General features: G+C 35.1%; 1 protein-coding gene across 1 annotated transcript in view; it reads right to left on the bottom strand.

The window, feature by feature from the left end:
- Positions 1–9,738: 9,738 nt before the first annotated feature.
- Positions 9,739–17,623, bottom strand: part of LOC105053478 (nuclear pore complex protein NUP1) — a 29,847-nt gene continuing 21,962 nt past the window's right edge. Inside the window, 6 exon segments of the mRNA XM_073244490.1 lie at positions 9,739–11,933; positions 13,098–13,537; positions 13,657–14,165; positions 14,168–14,411; positions 16,520–16,606; positions 16,844–17,140. Of these exon segments, the coding sequence (XP_073100591.1) occupies positions 10,166–11,933; positions 13,098–13,537; positions 13,657–14,165; positions 14,168–14,411; positions 16,520–16,606; positions 16,844–17,140 (3,345 nt within the window). The 3' untranslated portion in view covers positions 9,739–10,165.

Genomic DNA, 17,623 nt, shown 5'->3' with positions numbered 1-17,623 from the left:
TAACATAGTTTTGCACTTCAATTGGATATGAATCAAACTATTGACAGAATTATTAAACATCCAATTTGATATTTAAACTCACTATAAACTCGGAAGAATAAGTAAGGCACTGAAAGCAAGAATAAGGTGATGGCATCAAATTGCATTAATGGAATGGCATGTATTACCATCGAAGATTGGTCCGATTTAAGCCGATGAGTTGTGGAGCTAGGTGAGGTGCTTAAGAAATCTAGATAGTTGGTCGGAGATGTTGAAATGATTGATTGTGGTCGAATCTTCGCTCCAATACCCAGACCAACCCTGAAATACCAAAGGCAAAGGAAGTCCACTTAACAAAGGTTTTTAGCAGAGGATTCTCCAATATTTAAGTCAGATCATCTTAGGATAACAGTAGCTATTTTGAGTTTAGGATAATAGTGGAGGTTCTGAGTGAGAGGCAAAGAGATAGCTTGAGTGAATCCACGAGGGAGAGAGAAAGAGAGCCCAAATATCTAAGTCATATTATCTCAGGATAATAGTGGAGGTTCTGAGTAGAAGATAGAGAAAGAGATAGCTTGGTGAGTCCATGAGAGAGATAGAGAAAGAGAGCTATGAGAGTCCAAGTGAGTTTCATCGTAGAGGGACTTCACTCAATCTTATAGTACTAGAGATGGCTTGGATGTCCATGGATGCTTGGAATTCAAACTCGAGGCTTAGACTTACTTGGAGGAACCCCAGAAGCACTTTACACAAATGAGGACTGAAGCCCATTGCAAATGGAATCTTGAGATGTGCGCATGTTCAGAACCTATCTCATAGTTATAGAGGTTGTTTTGCTTTTGTGAGCCAACTATAATTGAGTGGTGGAAGATTTGGGCATCTACGCATGTCTTTTGCGGTGGCCATATAGCGGAAACTAGTCGACCAAGGTGAGGATTTCGTGATAGGCTTGTGATAGGCACTAATTGGTAGGTTATGCCATATTGCCTGTGATCAATTTTGAGATACATTACAGGCCTCCCACTTTTAAGACCAAGATAGCTTCACATCTCGGTCGAAAGAAGCAGAAGAGTTGATGCAAACGACTAGCTGTGACATTATGAATCTGAGCGATAGAGTTGAATCATGGAGCCATGAAGTCGAATGTTGAGCCTGAGCTATGGAGCTTAATGCTAAGATCGAGCTATGGAGCTAAACTATGAGTTGTATCACTTTTGCTACCTTTCTAAATATGCTGGAAGAAGTTTCTGGACATTGCATGCCTTTTGTGCCAAGCCTGCTTCCCTAAGACTTTCAAGAAGAGGGGAAACTAGAAGGCTAGGCTCCTTCTGGATATTGTATTCAGGAAGGGTTCAGTCATCCTTGAGCTACTTTCCACCAAGGGTAAAACTAAAGTATAGCATTTTGCCAGTCAGCTACTTCATCGGATTTGCTTGTAGAGTAAGCTTTTGTTTTTCCTTTTGCAAATGTGCTTGGATACTGAGCTAACACCTTTGTAATCATAACTGATTAATAGAAAGACTTGTTTTCTATGTGTTATGCTCCAATGAATGATGTTGTTGAATGATTGCTTAATTAATTACCATCTGCTATTGAAGTAGTCCTTTGGGCCTGGGCCCCCAGCCTCAATTTTGATAGTGAGCTATTAGGAGATTGTTAGGGGCCTCAGCAAGGGCTATATCAAAGTGTGGAGTTAGTGTTTGTCTGCTGGAAGCACTTGATCTTCAAGTTGTTCATGGTTTGAATGCTGGGTTACTACTTATTTGACAGATGATTGAGTTGGGGTTGTTCTGTTCTGAAGAGGTCAGATGTGTCAACAAGCCTTCTGTGCATGGTCTAAGAGTTGTGCTCGGACCATACCATCTATGTAGGTCAGTTGGCTCTTAAGCTTTTGGTGTAGGAATGGAAATGTTCAAGCCATCCCGCCCGTGTAGGTCAGTTTGGGGCCAAAGCTTTCTATGAGGGCCTAAAGTGCTCGAGGCATCCTACTTGAGGAGGCTGAATAGAGATCGAGGCTTTCTTCACAAGAGTCTTAGATGCTCAGGTAGTTCCACCTGTGAAGGTTGTAGGTTATCAAGACTTAAGCATAGAAGTATAAAGTGCTTGGACTATTTGTTGATTCAAGGGTTGATTTTGATGAATATAAAATATTTAAATATATATTATTGGTACCAATGGGTTGTTGAAGTACATATTGAGAATATTTTAAGAAGCTAAGGCCATTCTCATGAAGATTTATGAGATTGCCAAAGTAGGGAGTCAAAGAAAATAAATTGGTGAAGCCACATCATGAGAAATCAAGTAGAGAAAGTCAAGAGCGGACTTTAAGTTTCAAAGAGTTGACTTTGAAATGTAAAGTTTAAGTGGCATAGTCTATGAGTTCATCCTAGTGAAGTATGAGTCGACGCTCTCAAGCAAGATAAAGAGTTATATTTTTCAATCTGAAACTCAAGTCGATCCTAACTTTCCTCGAGTCGATCCCTGACCAACTCTGAGTCGACCCTCCGAAGCCAAGTCGACTCTCACAAGAAAAATAGAGAGCCACATTTTTCAAACTAAATCCTAAGTCCACTTCAAGTCATCTTGAGTTGATTCTTACTTGATCTAAGTCAAATCGACTGTGATTGACAGCTATAATAGCTAGTTTTGCAAAATTTATAAAAATATGCAAAATGGCTATACTGGTTAGTTTTTAGTCTCTAACTGCTAGAAAATTATTTTTAGACATTTTAAGAAGGTTAAATGCCTATCAAACACATTAAAGAAGATAGAGAAAGAGAGAAATAAAGAAAAAATTTAGGGAACATCATGTGTGTATTCAAAAGAGAGCTCCAACTTCCTAACCACCAAAATTTTGAAGGACTCATTTGGTTTAGAGGAAGAACTTTTCTTCTTAAGAAATTACTTTTCAGAAAGTTAGTTCCTAGAAATATGATGCATGATAATATAGTTTTCATATATTTGATTGATCATGAAAAAGTAGCTTATTATAGAGTGGTTTATGTTTAGTTAAACATTACTTTTTCAAAAAAATTATATAAAATATCTATTATATCCTTAATAAATTTAAAACTATGCCTTTTTGCTCCCAAACTCTATATAAATACTAATATAATATTACATTAGATCATAATTATTTATTATATTAACATAATATTAATATATATTGACATAATATTAATATTATATCAACATTTTAGTATAACAAATTTATTAATATAGATATACAATTAATATAAATATAATATTAATATTAATAAAAATACCAAATTAGTATAAATATTAAAATAATATCAATATATTACAAATATTAGCATAGTATTAATATAATATTATATAAATATTTATAAGAATAATATTAAGAGGATATTTTTGAAAATAAAAAAGTTTCATGTATCAAAAAAGAAAAGAATCATTACTTTCCATTCATGGGAAGTTTCAAAAACCATCTCCTCCATAGGTTTACATTTTCCATGAAATATGGAAAGTATTTTTTTATGAATTTTTTTTTTTACATGCTCTCTCCTCTTAAAACTCCAATCAAATTAGGGGACTCTCCTCCACTTCAAAAATTGTCACTTCCCTCCACTTCTTATGAACCAAATGTATTAGACCTAAAATTAATTTTGATGATGTCAAAGGTATTTAAGTATAAGAGACTTTTTGTTGGATGGATAGGTGAGGAAGTGCATATTTTTACTTTAGGATCTGTTTGGATAGTTGGACCTAAAATCCTATGAATTTCGTGATCCAACCACCAAAAGTATTAAATTATAGGCTAGACTAGGGCTATGTTTACAACTATCCAAAACTATCTTTTATGTAGGCCGACCTGAATCTCATAGGGAGAAAAAAAGCTATTTCACAATACATCTCCATTGAGAAAAGAGGTGCCAACTAGCTAAAACATGATTGATTGACATGTTTTTAATCTTCATTTTAGGCACATTATACTAGATTTAATAATTATTGATACCTTGGCAGGATTCATCCTAAATTTTCTTATTTCAAAGCAAGAAATAATCTATTAATACCTCACAACTTTGAAATGCCTTTTTTTTAATATATCCAGGGTCCAAAGACCCCAAAGAAAAACAAAGAACAAGCTAGGTTACTCCAGCAGCACACGCATTAACCCTTGAAATGCTTTTGTAGGAACACAAACTTACATATTTTGTAGCATGGTAAGGACTTATTAAATCAACATCAACTTCCACATAATGTTAGGCTGATGAAGACAATTCATTTGTAATTATCTTAGACCAAATTCATGTAATATGGGATTTGGGCCGGCCCATATAAAAGATAGTCATAGATAGTCGTAGATATAGGTCTAGTCCAACGTATAACTTAATATTTTTAATAGACAAAATTCTTTGTACATCGATCGCGGTGTAGAAAATCCGACGTGGAGCACACCACATTATCCGATTAATCCACATAGCCCCATCATGGCATGACGTGACGGATGTCATTTGCACCAAATTGGATGTCTGAAGCCGCAAAGAAAATGGAGGCAGTGCATTATTTCATCGCCGAATATATTTAATATACGTCACAGTCTATTTTTTAAATTAAATATGATAAAAATATCTTTTTCCTCCAAAACAAAGAGTTTTTACTATTTTAAAGTCTGATTCAATAATATGAATGATGTTCTTCTCTCTCTCTTCTTCCTCATTCTGTTGAGCTTCTGTTTGAGCGTCTAGGTGTACAAGTTTATTCTACAGCAAAAATTATACATTCGAGATTATTGGCTAGCATCTAGATAATATTATCCATCCAAATAATATATCTCATCAATTAGGAAGTAAAATATCGTCTGTAGATCATTCACTATAACTTTTTTATAGTTCCTTTATTACCACAACTCCTTTCGTAGTTAAACGAAGTTAATGCATTTGGTACATTCAAATGAAGTTTTTTTTTTATTTTAAATATAGCATATCGTATAATTTTTTTCAAAAAAATTATATAATAAGTCAAAATGTCATGATTTTTATCTAAGATAGCTTTTGATAATATATTGACATCCAAGGTCAAAATTATGGCATTATAGATTCATATTATAATATTGTATATTATAATTATGATATTCTATATGTAAAATACCTTCTGAAGATAGTTTTGATAATATTATGACTATCTAGATCAAATTTATGATATTATAAGTTAATATTACAATATTTCATAGGTAAAACACCTCCTAAATATTTTTTTTGATATTTTTATGATATTCTGAATCAAAATTATAATATTCTATGTTAAAATTATGACATTCGATATGTAAAATACTTTTCGAAGATAGTTTTGATAATATTATAATATTCTATATCATAATTATGATATTATAAGTTAATATTATAATATTTTATAGGTAAAACACCTCTTGAGTATATTTTTTGATATTTTTATGACATCTTGGATCAAAACTATCATATTCTATGTTAACATTCTATATTCAAATTATGATATCTTGTAGATAAAATATCTTCGAAAGATAATTTTGATAGTATAATAATATTCTATATCAAAATTATGACATTCTAGACTAATATTATATCTTATAGATAAAACACCTTTTAACTATATTTTTTGATATTTTTTATGATATTCTAAATCAAAATTATAATATTAAAGATTGAAATTATGATATACTATAGGCAGAAAATATCTCTAAATGCAGATTATGACATCTTGGATCAAAATTATGATATTGTAGATTGAAATTATGATATTCTAATTTGAGATTATGATATCCTGCAGTAAAAATAGCTCTCGAAGTAAGATGTTATAATTATGATATTTTATATTGAAATTATGACATTCTAGATTAAAATTATAATATACTATAGTATATCTTCAAAGAACCTCATATTTATATCTTCCATATGCATTTTTTGACATCAAAAAAATATTTATACACATTCTAAAGAGATTTCTATAAATGATCAGTTGGAAGAGGCTTCATATGATGGTTATCTTAAAAATCTACCTCCTTCTAGTGTACCAAATGCAGATAATGAGTTGATAAAGTACGAGAAGGAAGGAGGATCGAGATGTTACTTTTCGTCACCACTGCAGGGCTTACAGATCAAAAGATTTTGTTTCTAGCTTGTAGAAACAATGGTTTATAGCAAAAGAAGAGCACGGAGAATGAGGAAGGAGAGGCCAAGGATAAAAATATGTTATAAATTTCTTGCTAGATGTCATAATTTGTAAATCGAATGTTTTAAATTCATCAAAATATGAAACATACTATAACATATAGTTTAAAAATTTATTATTTTAATAAAATATAGTCTTAAATTTGAAATATATTATCTGGACTGATCATAATTATATAATACCTTCTGCTTCAGAAAAAATTTCTAAATATGATTTCATAAGATATTATATTTTTACAAGTACTATGTTTAAGGATATTTTTTATATCAGAATATCATAATTTTAACCTACAATATCATAATTTTAATATATGATATCATAATTCTACATTCGGAGATATTTTCTGTACTAGGATGTCACAATTTTAACCTATAATATCATAATTTTGATCCAGTATGTCATAATTCTGCGTTCGATGATATTTATTGTGCCGAATGTCAATTTATGATGTCATAATTTTGATCCAAATATCATAATTCTATATTTAACGATATTTTTCTGTATCAAAATATTATAATTTTAACCTATAATATCATAATTTTGATTTAAAATTTATAACTCTATGTTCAAAGTTAAAAGATTTTTATGCCTCTCGATTGACTGTTAAAATACCGGTCAACAATCTTTATCAAAAAAAAAAAGTGCCGGTCAACAAAGGTTTTTTTATTAAAGGACCGAAAGCTAGATTACACAAAATTATAACCAGCATCCATCCTACATGGATCCAAACAATGCAGAATCCTAGCAAATTAACCCTCGGCCTCTTGCTGTTCCTTGCATTCTTGTGTTTTTAGGGGCACAGAAAGCAGACTAATTGAATAATATCCCTCCGACACAATCCACCAGTTTCTACTTGTACCACCAACTTCATTGCCCAGCTCAATCCTAACCATGACTTGCGTCATGCAAAGATAAACGGTCTTTGCCAAGTGCCAACTGATGGATTGTGCTGCAAATCTCCACCATGTGCAACGTCCTCACGAAAATCTTCAAGCATAGCTGCAAATCTCCAATGGTGGTACATGTATCAACGGGAGCATTTTCCATCAAAATCACACTCTTGTTAAGTTGGATGTGATGCAGAGCACTCAAAAGTGAATAGGCACCCGACCCAGCACCACCCGGGACAATAAGACTATATCACTAGGGCCTACCTAATTAGACCAAAATTAAGAATTGCCATCTACATCGTGGTCTTCGATCCCCTCCCATTTAACACTATAAGTTAAACCATTTCCAGAATTCTAGTCACGAGAAATTCTTTGTCCACCGCGCACGGTGACTGATTCCGCAAGCCCCAGCCGCCCTCCCCCCGGAACCAATCACCACCGCGCACCGTGCGCGGTGCACAAAGAATTTCTCTTCTGGTCACTGCGCGCGTGGTGCACAAAGAATTTCTCTTCTAGTCACGGTCAGGATTTAGACATCACCATACGTAACGGCATAGAAGCTGCTCAAATGTATGGAAATGTCGACCCTCTATCACAGAAGAGTATTAATCCGTGTGATAAAGAAGCCAACTGATTCTAGCAAATAGCTATTAAGTTCATTCTGGAAGCACCACAAAAGCATGGTATACTCTTGAACAAACCCATGATCACAAGGGAAGACGAAAACCAGTCTATATACCATGTTCTTGTTTGCACCCATGAAGGCCCTTTTTTTTTTTTGAAAAGCAGAGTCATTGTCCACAATATATGAACAAAAATCATTTGGGGGGGGGGGGCACCAAATTTTTTTAATTTTATATTTAAAAAAATTTAAAAATCAAATAAAGATTAAATTTCTCCTACTACCATAGTTCAATAATTGAAATAATAAAAAATAAAATAAAATACATGCTTAAGAAAGATCCTTCATGCACGTCTATATTCTATTTTTTTCATGTCAAGCCTCTCTATCCATTATTTTATTTCTCCCATCTGTAAGGTTTTTCTCTTGAGTCTCTTTTTTATATTTCAATTTTCAAATCCCACGTGCCATCTCTCCTATCTATGAGATCTTTTTTTGAATTTTTTTTTCTCTTCCAAATTTCTCTTCTTTTCTAAAATCTTTGCATCTAAAAGTTCATAAAAACTATATATTATTTTATCTAGATGTATATTGAAACATCGGATAAATATTTTACTGTGTATCAACTGATATACTGTGTATTGATAAATATTAAATTCAATAATTATGTATCAATTTATTTATAATATATATTGAATAGTTGTTGGATATATATATATATATATATATATATATATATATATATATATATATATATATATTATATATATATATATATATATATATATATATAACTTATAATATATATCAATAAATCGTCTAATGTGTATATCATTTGATCATATGCTGTGCACTGACAAACGCTATATTTTAAAAACTATGTATCATTTTACTTAAAAATTTGTATTAGAATATCGGATAAATATTTTGCTAGATATGTATCAACTAATCATATATCATATACTGATGAATATTAAATTTGATAAACTATGTATCAAATTAGATGTAGATATATATTAAATCGTAACTGGTATGTATCAAAAAAACTTACAATATATATCACCTGACTATATGCTGTATATTGATAAATTCTATATGATGTATATCGATTTATTTGTAAGTATATATTGATTGCTCGGTAAATAATTTATTTAACATATATCATATAGATATGTATCATTAAAAAATATGTATTAAAAATAAAATATATATATATTATTTTTTATAATCATAAAATTAATAATTTTATTAATTAAAAAAATCTTAAATTTTTAGATTAATTTTTTTAAATTGATATTACGAGAAACCTAGTAAATTATAAAGTCCACCCATACGATGGTCTTTAGTGCCCGCCCGAAATGATTTTTGTTCACAATATACATTGCCAAGAAGGAAAAAATTGCAAAAGTGAAGGAAAAGAAAGAATAAAAGCATGCACGCTTAAGTAACTTGAATAGGATTTTCTTTACTATAGTACCAATCTAGCTTCTCTTTCCAAAAAAAACATCTAGAATTTAGATATGTAAATCAATTGACTTCAAATCTAATGGTTTATGCTTACAAGAACCAAACCCTCTCTAACTTGTGCACCTTCAGCAACGGCAAGATCTAACAAAATTTAAGCAAAAAAATAATAATAATAAAACAAAAAAAAAAATTAAAGGCTGGTTTTAAATACCAATACCAAATCTGATGCCCTTCAAATGTTCCGACATCAGTACAGTCCGGCAATAGGTACCGAAACGGATGGTATGATGACCGATATGGTACAACGGAATGCACCGATATAGACCAGTACACATCAGTGAGAGCAGTACATATCGGTATGGATGGTTTTAACATCCTAGCACCTGTAATGGCCATCTATTATGGGATGCCGATTCAGCACCATCCCATTCCGTTCGTTTTCGAATCCATTGCCAAAAATTCTAAATTACCTTATTTTATGCAAGTATATGATGCTAGACTGGTTGTTGATGCGTTGGTCAGAACGGTTAGATTGTACAATTGTGCAAGCAACACTACAATCTGCCTTGTGTATAAAAATCAGGTAAAAGTGATTCCAAACTGAGCTTCAGATGAAAACAAAACCACATATCATATAAGTAATATGACCCAGCTTACATTCAAGCAGTTATATAAAGAGAGATCTATGTTACAATTTACAAGTACAACCAAACCAGCAGCATGGAGTGCCAGTCCTTGAGGCCATACCAAAATGCAAAAACATTCCCTGATTATTATCCACAGCTAAACCAAAATTGCAACAATATTAGTCCAAATGCAACAAGAAAAAACAAATAAGGGATAAAAATAAAGAATGCATAAGATCTAACTGCTAACCAGCTTCTCAGGACCAGAAAATGGAGCACTATCAATGGAAACAACAGATGATTTTTACCTCTTTCCTTCAAAATATTCGGCCGTGTAATGGCAATAAAAGCAAGTTTCCTCTCAATACAATATCTGCCAGAGCACCTAAGAATCATCCACTGAAATTCTCGTCCTACTTTTTCCTATGTTTGTCTCGCCTGACTCTCACGAGCTTGCGGCCAGACTTGTCACCGCCACCACTTCCCAAAGAAAAGCTTCTTCCAGCAGCAAACTCTACATTGCCAGCCGCTTGAAATGGAGAGGGGTTCTGCAGAATGGAATTATTCTGCTGGCTGCCAATTTGAAAGACTGATGGCTCACCAGATGGACCAGCTAGAGAACAGAACATAAAATTTGGTGTTGCAGTTAAATTTGTTTGTTGACCAAATGTTGGAACCACAGGAGCAGAAGCCTGGTTGGTGTCATCAGTCATGCTATCCTCAACATTCATCCGATCATTTCCAGGAGATCCTGAACTGAAACTGACTGCTGGATTTTGTACTCCAGAAGGCGAGGGAGAGGTGGCTGTTGCAGTTCCAGCTGAAGTGAATGAGAATGCTGGCCTAGATGATGTGTCAAATCTAAAAGGAGAACTAGCTGAAGAGCGGGCAGACAACCCAAATGAAAATCCTGAGGATAGCAAGGGTGTGGTGGATCCAAAGGTGGAACCAAAAATGGACGATGTTGATGGCTGAGAACTGGAATTGAATATATTTGCAGCTGTTGATGCAAAGGAAGAGCTGCTGCCAGAACCGGAGGAAGAACCAGCACCAGTGGAGAAAGGGAAACCAGAAGCTGAACCAAAAGGTGTCACTGGGGCAAACGAAGTGCTGCCACCAGAGCTGGAAGAAGAAATGGTACCAGAGGAAAAAGAGAAGCCAGAACTTGTACCAAAAGATGCTGTTGATGCAAAGAACACACCGCTTGACGAACTGGAAGAACTCACACTGGTGGAAAAAGAAAATATCGAACTTGTACCCAAAGATTTGGTAGCAGGAGTTGCAGACCCAAATAGTGAGCTAGCCGAACTTGAAGAGGAAGAGCCAGTCAGCCCAAATCCGGGCTGGGAGGTAAAGGAATCAGACTGACTTGGGGAGCTTTGTGAAAAATTTGAAACCCCACTTCCAGATTGAGTTGCCTGGGTGTTAAAATTGGATCCACCTGTGGCACCAAAAGCAGAAGCCGAAGTCTGATAACTGTTATTAGCATAGGACAACTTCTCACTGCTAGAGTGTGCTGCAGCCATGGTTGGAAAAAACCCATTGTCCATAGAGACCAAAGATGTCGATAGAGCCAAGGAACCACTGGTTGTGCTTGAAAATAATCGTGACTCTTGCAAAACGGATGAACTACTACTTGTTCCCATGCTTGAAAATACAGATGATGTCGCTGAAGCAGAATTGTTGCTCCCTGTGCTTGAGAATGCAACTGCTGAATCAAGAGTGATGGAGCTGCTTATGCCAAAAGATGATGCCTTAATAGACTTTCCTTCCAAACCTTTAGAATCAGATTGGTTTGGACATGGTGTAACCAAGGTGGAAGCACCTGTAGAGGCACCAGAGCCAAGCTGGAATGATGGCACCATGGAACATACAGTGGTTACAGATGAGATACTAGGACTACCAGAACTGGTGCTAGTGACTATGCTGGTGGAGAAAACTGAGGTCACTGGACTATCAGAGAATGTCATGGCTGGGGCAGCAGAAATCGAGGCTAAAGACAGTGAACCATTGCTTAGTGTTGGTGTTGCAGACTCTCCGAAAGCAAACAGGGCTGGTCTAGTTGAACTAGACAACTGTGAGGAAATAGTGTTTCCAAATGATTGGAACACATCTCCAGCATTCTGATTACCTTCTTTATCTGAATTTGAACCATCTGGAAGAGTTGATGTAGCACCGTTGCTATGAAACATACGAAGAACCAAAAGTCAGAAGTTCAAGAAATTCTGACAAGTGCATCAAAGACATGAGGTTGCCAGCAAATTTATAACACCACATCAAATGCCATTAAGGCATTACTGTTTCAGATTCACTCTGAAAGATATAGCAACTGGAGGGTTGAAATTGAAAAAAGGTGATTCTGATGGATAACAACATTTTCAGACGGACAATGTCTAGTTTCTAGAACTTTGACAGATCATCAATGGCAAAAATGAACATAAGATGGTAACATTGAGAACACAGAGCTTTTGTTCCTACATATATAGAAGAACACCAAAACAAAAGGCGAAAGTGCCCATGCTTTCCCGAGGAAAACAAACACTAGACCAACAAAGTTTGAGAAAATCGAGACAAGGGGGGTACAAGATCCTTGCATGCCAATGTATAACATTCTCCAAAAACATGATACAGCCATCTAACCGCATATTATTGGAGAAAAATCCTAAGTACATTGTTAGAAATCTAGTTTTCTGAATTAAAATGAAACAACTAAATTTATTTTGCAATCATATCCAAGGTACACTATCTCGGTATTGGGCCCCATACTAGTGCCACCCTGTCATGTCACTGTGTCAGTATGCCCAATATGGAGGCTGCTTTGGCATACCAACACTCCATATGCCCCACGTACCATGTACAGGAACTGAATCGGTACCATACAATATGCTCTGTACTGCTCAATTCAATACAGTATCGCATACAAATCGCATTTTACTGGTAGATGAAAACCTTCACAACAAATGATGATGGATATCCACATCTTTACTTGCAGTTGCACCCGCACTTTAAATATGCTCAGAATATCACTAAGACACATAACAAGATTTGTTGCATGTGATCTTTGAAGATATGATTTCAGTTAAAAGAGAAAAACAGAAGGAAAGAATTATTCCCTACCAAATCAGCGTAAATTCTCAATATTCACACAAATGATGACTAATAAAGGGTCACTCAAATTTTGAATATTTAGTAGCATTTGCATCTAGACTTCAATTAACTTTCTCTGATTATCAAGATTATTTTCATAATGAGGAATTCCTTGGATGTAATTCTTTGAAGAGGTTTTCTACTATGCAAATCTCAATATTCAAACAAAAGATAATTGAACTCTAATTAGAATCTGACCTTACACCAAAGTTCAGGCTTGCCGGATTACTAACAGCAGTAATAATTGAAGAGATCGTAGAAGATTGTGACTCTTTAAAGACAAATTTAAATGTAGGACCAGCAACTCCTTCCTTTTGGGGAGTTGATCTCTCAAGCAATGTGGTTGACATAGGTGGTGAAGGTGTCTGCGAAGAAGTCTTGAATAGAGAAGCAGAAGGAAAAAGAAAGGCATCATTTTTTTCACTCACAGGCCTGTCAGATGCTTTTGCCTCAGATCTCTTGTCCAATATCAAGGAAGAACTAGGCATGCTTTTGGATGCGGACCCTGGAGACTTCTCCAAATTACCAGGATGGTCTTTCTTGCACTCCGATATCAGTTCACATTTATCATCTCCAGTGGAAGCCAGACCAGAGGTATCTTTAAAATAATAATTATGATCATCCAAATCCAAAGAATCCTTACAAGATAAGTGAGAAGCAGAAAATCGACATCATCGTTCTCCACAATAATCAGATCACATAAACAATAACTTAGTTGCATGAACAAGTAAAAAGATTAAAATGCATGGTTACATACCTCAGGAGCACTCATATGGAATGATGGTTTCTTTTGTGAAGGGACAGAAGCAGTAACCAAAAAGGCAAAATCTGCAGACCTCATACCAGGTTTGGCATCCATAGCATATATAACAGATTTTTTTGCACCAACAGCTTCAGATGTCACTTGGGTTCCTGTAACGGCAGGCTTTAATGGGCCATTCTCTCCAGCCCTCTCTTGTTTTTGAGAAGTGGAACTTCTGAGGCTTTTCAGATGGGAACTGCTAGGAACATCCAAATTATCACTGACTTGCACTTTCAGAAACTTAGATGAATCTATATCCTCCATACTCTTGAGATCCCATTCATGTAACATGGTTTGTGTCAACTTAGATGGCATTTCATCCCAGTCGATTATTTTCAGTTCAGATTTCTCTTTGGGTGATGGCACTAGTTTATCAAGTTGTTGAAGTATTTTCCTGGCTGTCTCGCTGGACTGGGGAAGAATGGGAACAACACTTGCTGAAGGAATTCTATTATATCCATTTTTGCATCCTGTAATTCAGCTGCACTATATTTTGGTTCGTCTAAATGGAGAGGCTCCCGACTTAACGCTGTTGATCCTTGATTGGCACCTTTCCTAAGAGGGGATGAGGGAGCTGGAAGAAGATTTCCAGGAAGTGATGAGTGTATGTTTCTTGATGGAGACATTAAATTAGATTTCTGACGAATCCTGCGGATTAGACCTAAAGATCCTCCATCGCTATCTAAAACTGAACTCCCCCGTTTTAGTGCCTGCTCCATGGTATCAAAAGAAAGTCCAATAGTCAGACAAGGTGGCAACTGAGAAATCCAGTGACAGAAGAAAGGAAAATGTTTTGAAACAATAGGGGAAAACAGAACCTTTAGATGACCAAAGACACCTCAGCACTAATACCATCCCAATTATATAAACAGAAGGTCCAGCATTTGAGTCCTGAGAAGTGTTTCCGCACAATCTCACACAAAGTAATTACAATACAAGGGGTATTCCCCCCAGTGATAATATAACAGGAGGGACCCCCTGGGTGGGGCTCCTTCCTACTCTCAAAGCAAAAAAAAAAAGCCCTTCAGGTGTACTCCTGTCCGAGTATGTGGGGATACAGTTGTTAAGCTAGTGCTGCCTTAATGGTACAGTTCATAATAGCCAAAAGGTCAGATAACATGATCATGGCATATATTAGCCAAACACAAGGTTCAGGTCGAAAGTTGACTGAATCAAGGAAGCCACCCAAATTAGCAATAAACTAATTTTGAATGACCCTAGCCCCATGTAACATTTTGATTTGTTAATCTTGACTCCAGCTGCAATGATTTGCTTCCATTGATTTACTAACAAAAACAAAAAATAGAGCGATATCTGATCGCTAATATAATGTATTACATTGGAAAAAATGAAGCAAAATATTACAATGGTTAAAAATGAAAAATTCTATATCAGACAATGTTAACAAGAAGGACGAATAGATGGAGAAATGATGATAAACTGGTTAAAAGCAGACCAAGGAAAACATAGTGGATGTATAGAGAAGGATTATGGATCCCACCAATAATAGAGGATGTGAAAATAGTTAGAAGAGATAGACAAGCAATTTTCATACAGCCAAAAGAGTTAGCACATAAGTTCACACACAAACACAGACAACAAGAAGCACCAATAGAAGGGAAAGTGTTGCAAGTATGAACCCGTGTGCACACATACACACATATGTATGTATATGCAGACATATCATCCACACATAGGTATCCATAAATCTATGCACATGCATGCATGTATACGTGCATAACCAAATAACGACCAACTAACAATACATTATATATAATTAATTAAAAAAAAAAAAAACTTAGGGACCAAGTAATTTGTGGACTATGTAACTTAATGGCCAAGTAACTTATCACAAACTTAGCAACCAAGTAACTTACAGTTTAAATAACTTAAGGGCAAGTAACCTAATGACCAAGACCCGTATTAGAGCTTAAACAAATAGAAAATACAAGAATAGATTTGGACTGTCAGATAGTTTTAATGTTCAAATATGCTCTATGCTCCAAGCAGTTGGGCAAGGGCATGATACATATGACAAAAATTGCATCGCTTAATCCTGGATCTTGACTTCATCAATATGAAGAGCATATGCTCGCAACGTGATAATTTAATTATCCACATTTTACTGAATTATTTAATAGATCATTCATTCGGATCTGGCCATACCCAAACCCAACCGAAGAACATAATTTTTTTCCCATTATCAGGTAAGAGTTACAAGATCGTATGGTCCTAAATCACCTACTGTTCATGGATCCAAGGATTTGATGCATAAACATAACATTAGGATTTCAACTCATATTTAAAATCATCAATATGGTTCATATTTAAAATCATGAATATAGTCAGGAACATAAATTTCAATCGGTTAAACTTTCAGGGCATGTCAGATCTCTGGAGGTCGAGAATGATTTTTACTACGTGGACCAAATCAAGGTTTTAACTGCCGGTTCTGATACTCATACTAGCACCCAACTTGTGTAGGCTGTACTGAGTGTTGGTACATTACATCCTTTCATATAAACACTCAGTATAAAAGGCACACGAAATACTGGTGCCTAACCAAACTATACAGCATGCCCAATATGGACCAGTACAGCTAGGAACGTAATCCTTGGACCAAACACCAGCCCAAGTTTGGCTAAATTTCAGAGAGGAAACAAACCCATAGTGAGTCCAGATCTGGTCAAATTCAAAATAACCATCGCTCGGACATGCTTGCACCCCAAATTTATTAGAATAGCTAATAGATCGGTATCACTACCTATGGTTAATCTGTCAATTATATGGAGGCTATCCCAGTAATAGGAAGGCATACCAATTTGCTGCCAGTACTCAAGATGTTTGCTGATGTCCATTGAGATGATGTTGAGGGACCAGAATAGTCATCCACAGGTCTGCCGCCCTGAAGAGAAAACAAGATTTCAAAATGAGAAGAATAAATGCAGCAAAAAAACACCTAAAAGCTCTCTCTCTCTCTCTCTCTCTCTCTCTCTCTCTCTCTCTCTCTCTATATATATATATATATATATATAAAAAAAAAAAAAAATATATATATATATATATATATTCCCTTTATAAGGAGTTAAAGAAAGAGTCAAAAAGAGATATATTCATCAACTCCAATCACATTAGCATATACCCTGATTTTAGTCATTGGATGAGCCTTGAAATATGGAGAACGAGACATTCTGTATATTGCTGATCTGCCATGAGGTCTTGGGGTAGTATAACCATTGTCCATAAGCTCAGGAATTCCAGAAAAGCAAACAACAGATCTTGGTGCGATTGCCATATCAAATGATTTTTTTGCATATGGAGCTGCATCTCCCTGAAATATTTGGCTTCGCAGACTTAGAGTGGAAGGAGATACCTTTGAAGACCTAGAACCCATATAAGCTTTAGCAATTTCTGCTGGTGAAGCAGTTTCCTTAGGAATCTGTAAAAAATTAGTGTAACAACTAAAATCAGTGATAACTAGCATAATATTGACCCCTTGGAATTCAACAGCATGTTAAAGAAAATAATCCCAATATTACTTCAAATGCCATCTATTTCTATCGACTACCCAGACATTGGCATTAATAATAATGAACAAGAATTATCTCATTAACAAGGTGTCATTAAAAAAGGAGCTTTCACCATGATGTCAGCCACCTAAAAATATCTTTTGAAATCCTAGTGAAGGTACTTCTCAGAAATCTAATTGGTTATATGTTTAAAGCTCAAGCAACCAGAGAGCAACACTCCAAACCCCCCATGCTTGGAATGAGTCTAGACAACAGAAAGAATGCATACTTTACTAAGGCATTGTATTAATCTCTCAGACACAACCCCATGGACAAGCATGCAAAGTGAGACAGCCAGTCATAGATGGAAGAGCAAAGCAGCATTTATCAGTTCTAAGTAGTCAAAACGTACA

This window comes from Elaeis guineensis, chromosome 10 (assembly GCF_000442705.2).
Source record: "Elaeis guineensis isolate ETL-2024a chromosome 10, EG11, whole genome shotgun sequence".
NCBI classification, from domain to species: Eukaryota; Viridiplantae; Streptophyta; class Magnoliopsida; order Arecales; family Arecaceae; genus Elaeis; species Elaeis guineensis.
Note: the sequence above shows the minus strand (reverse complement) of the source record. Positions and strands in the feature narration are given on the sequence as shown.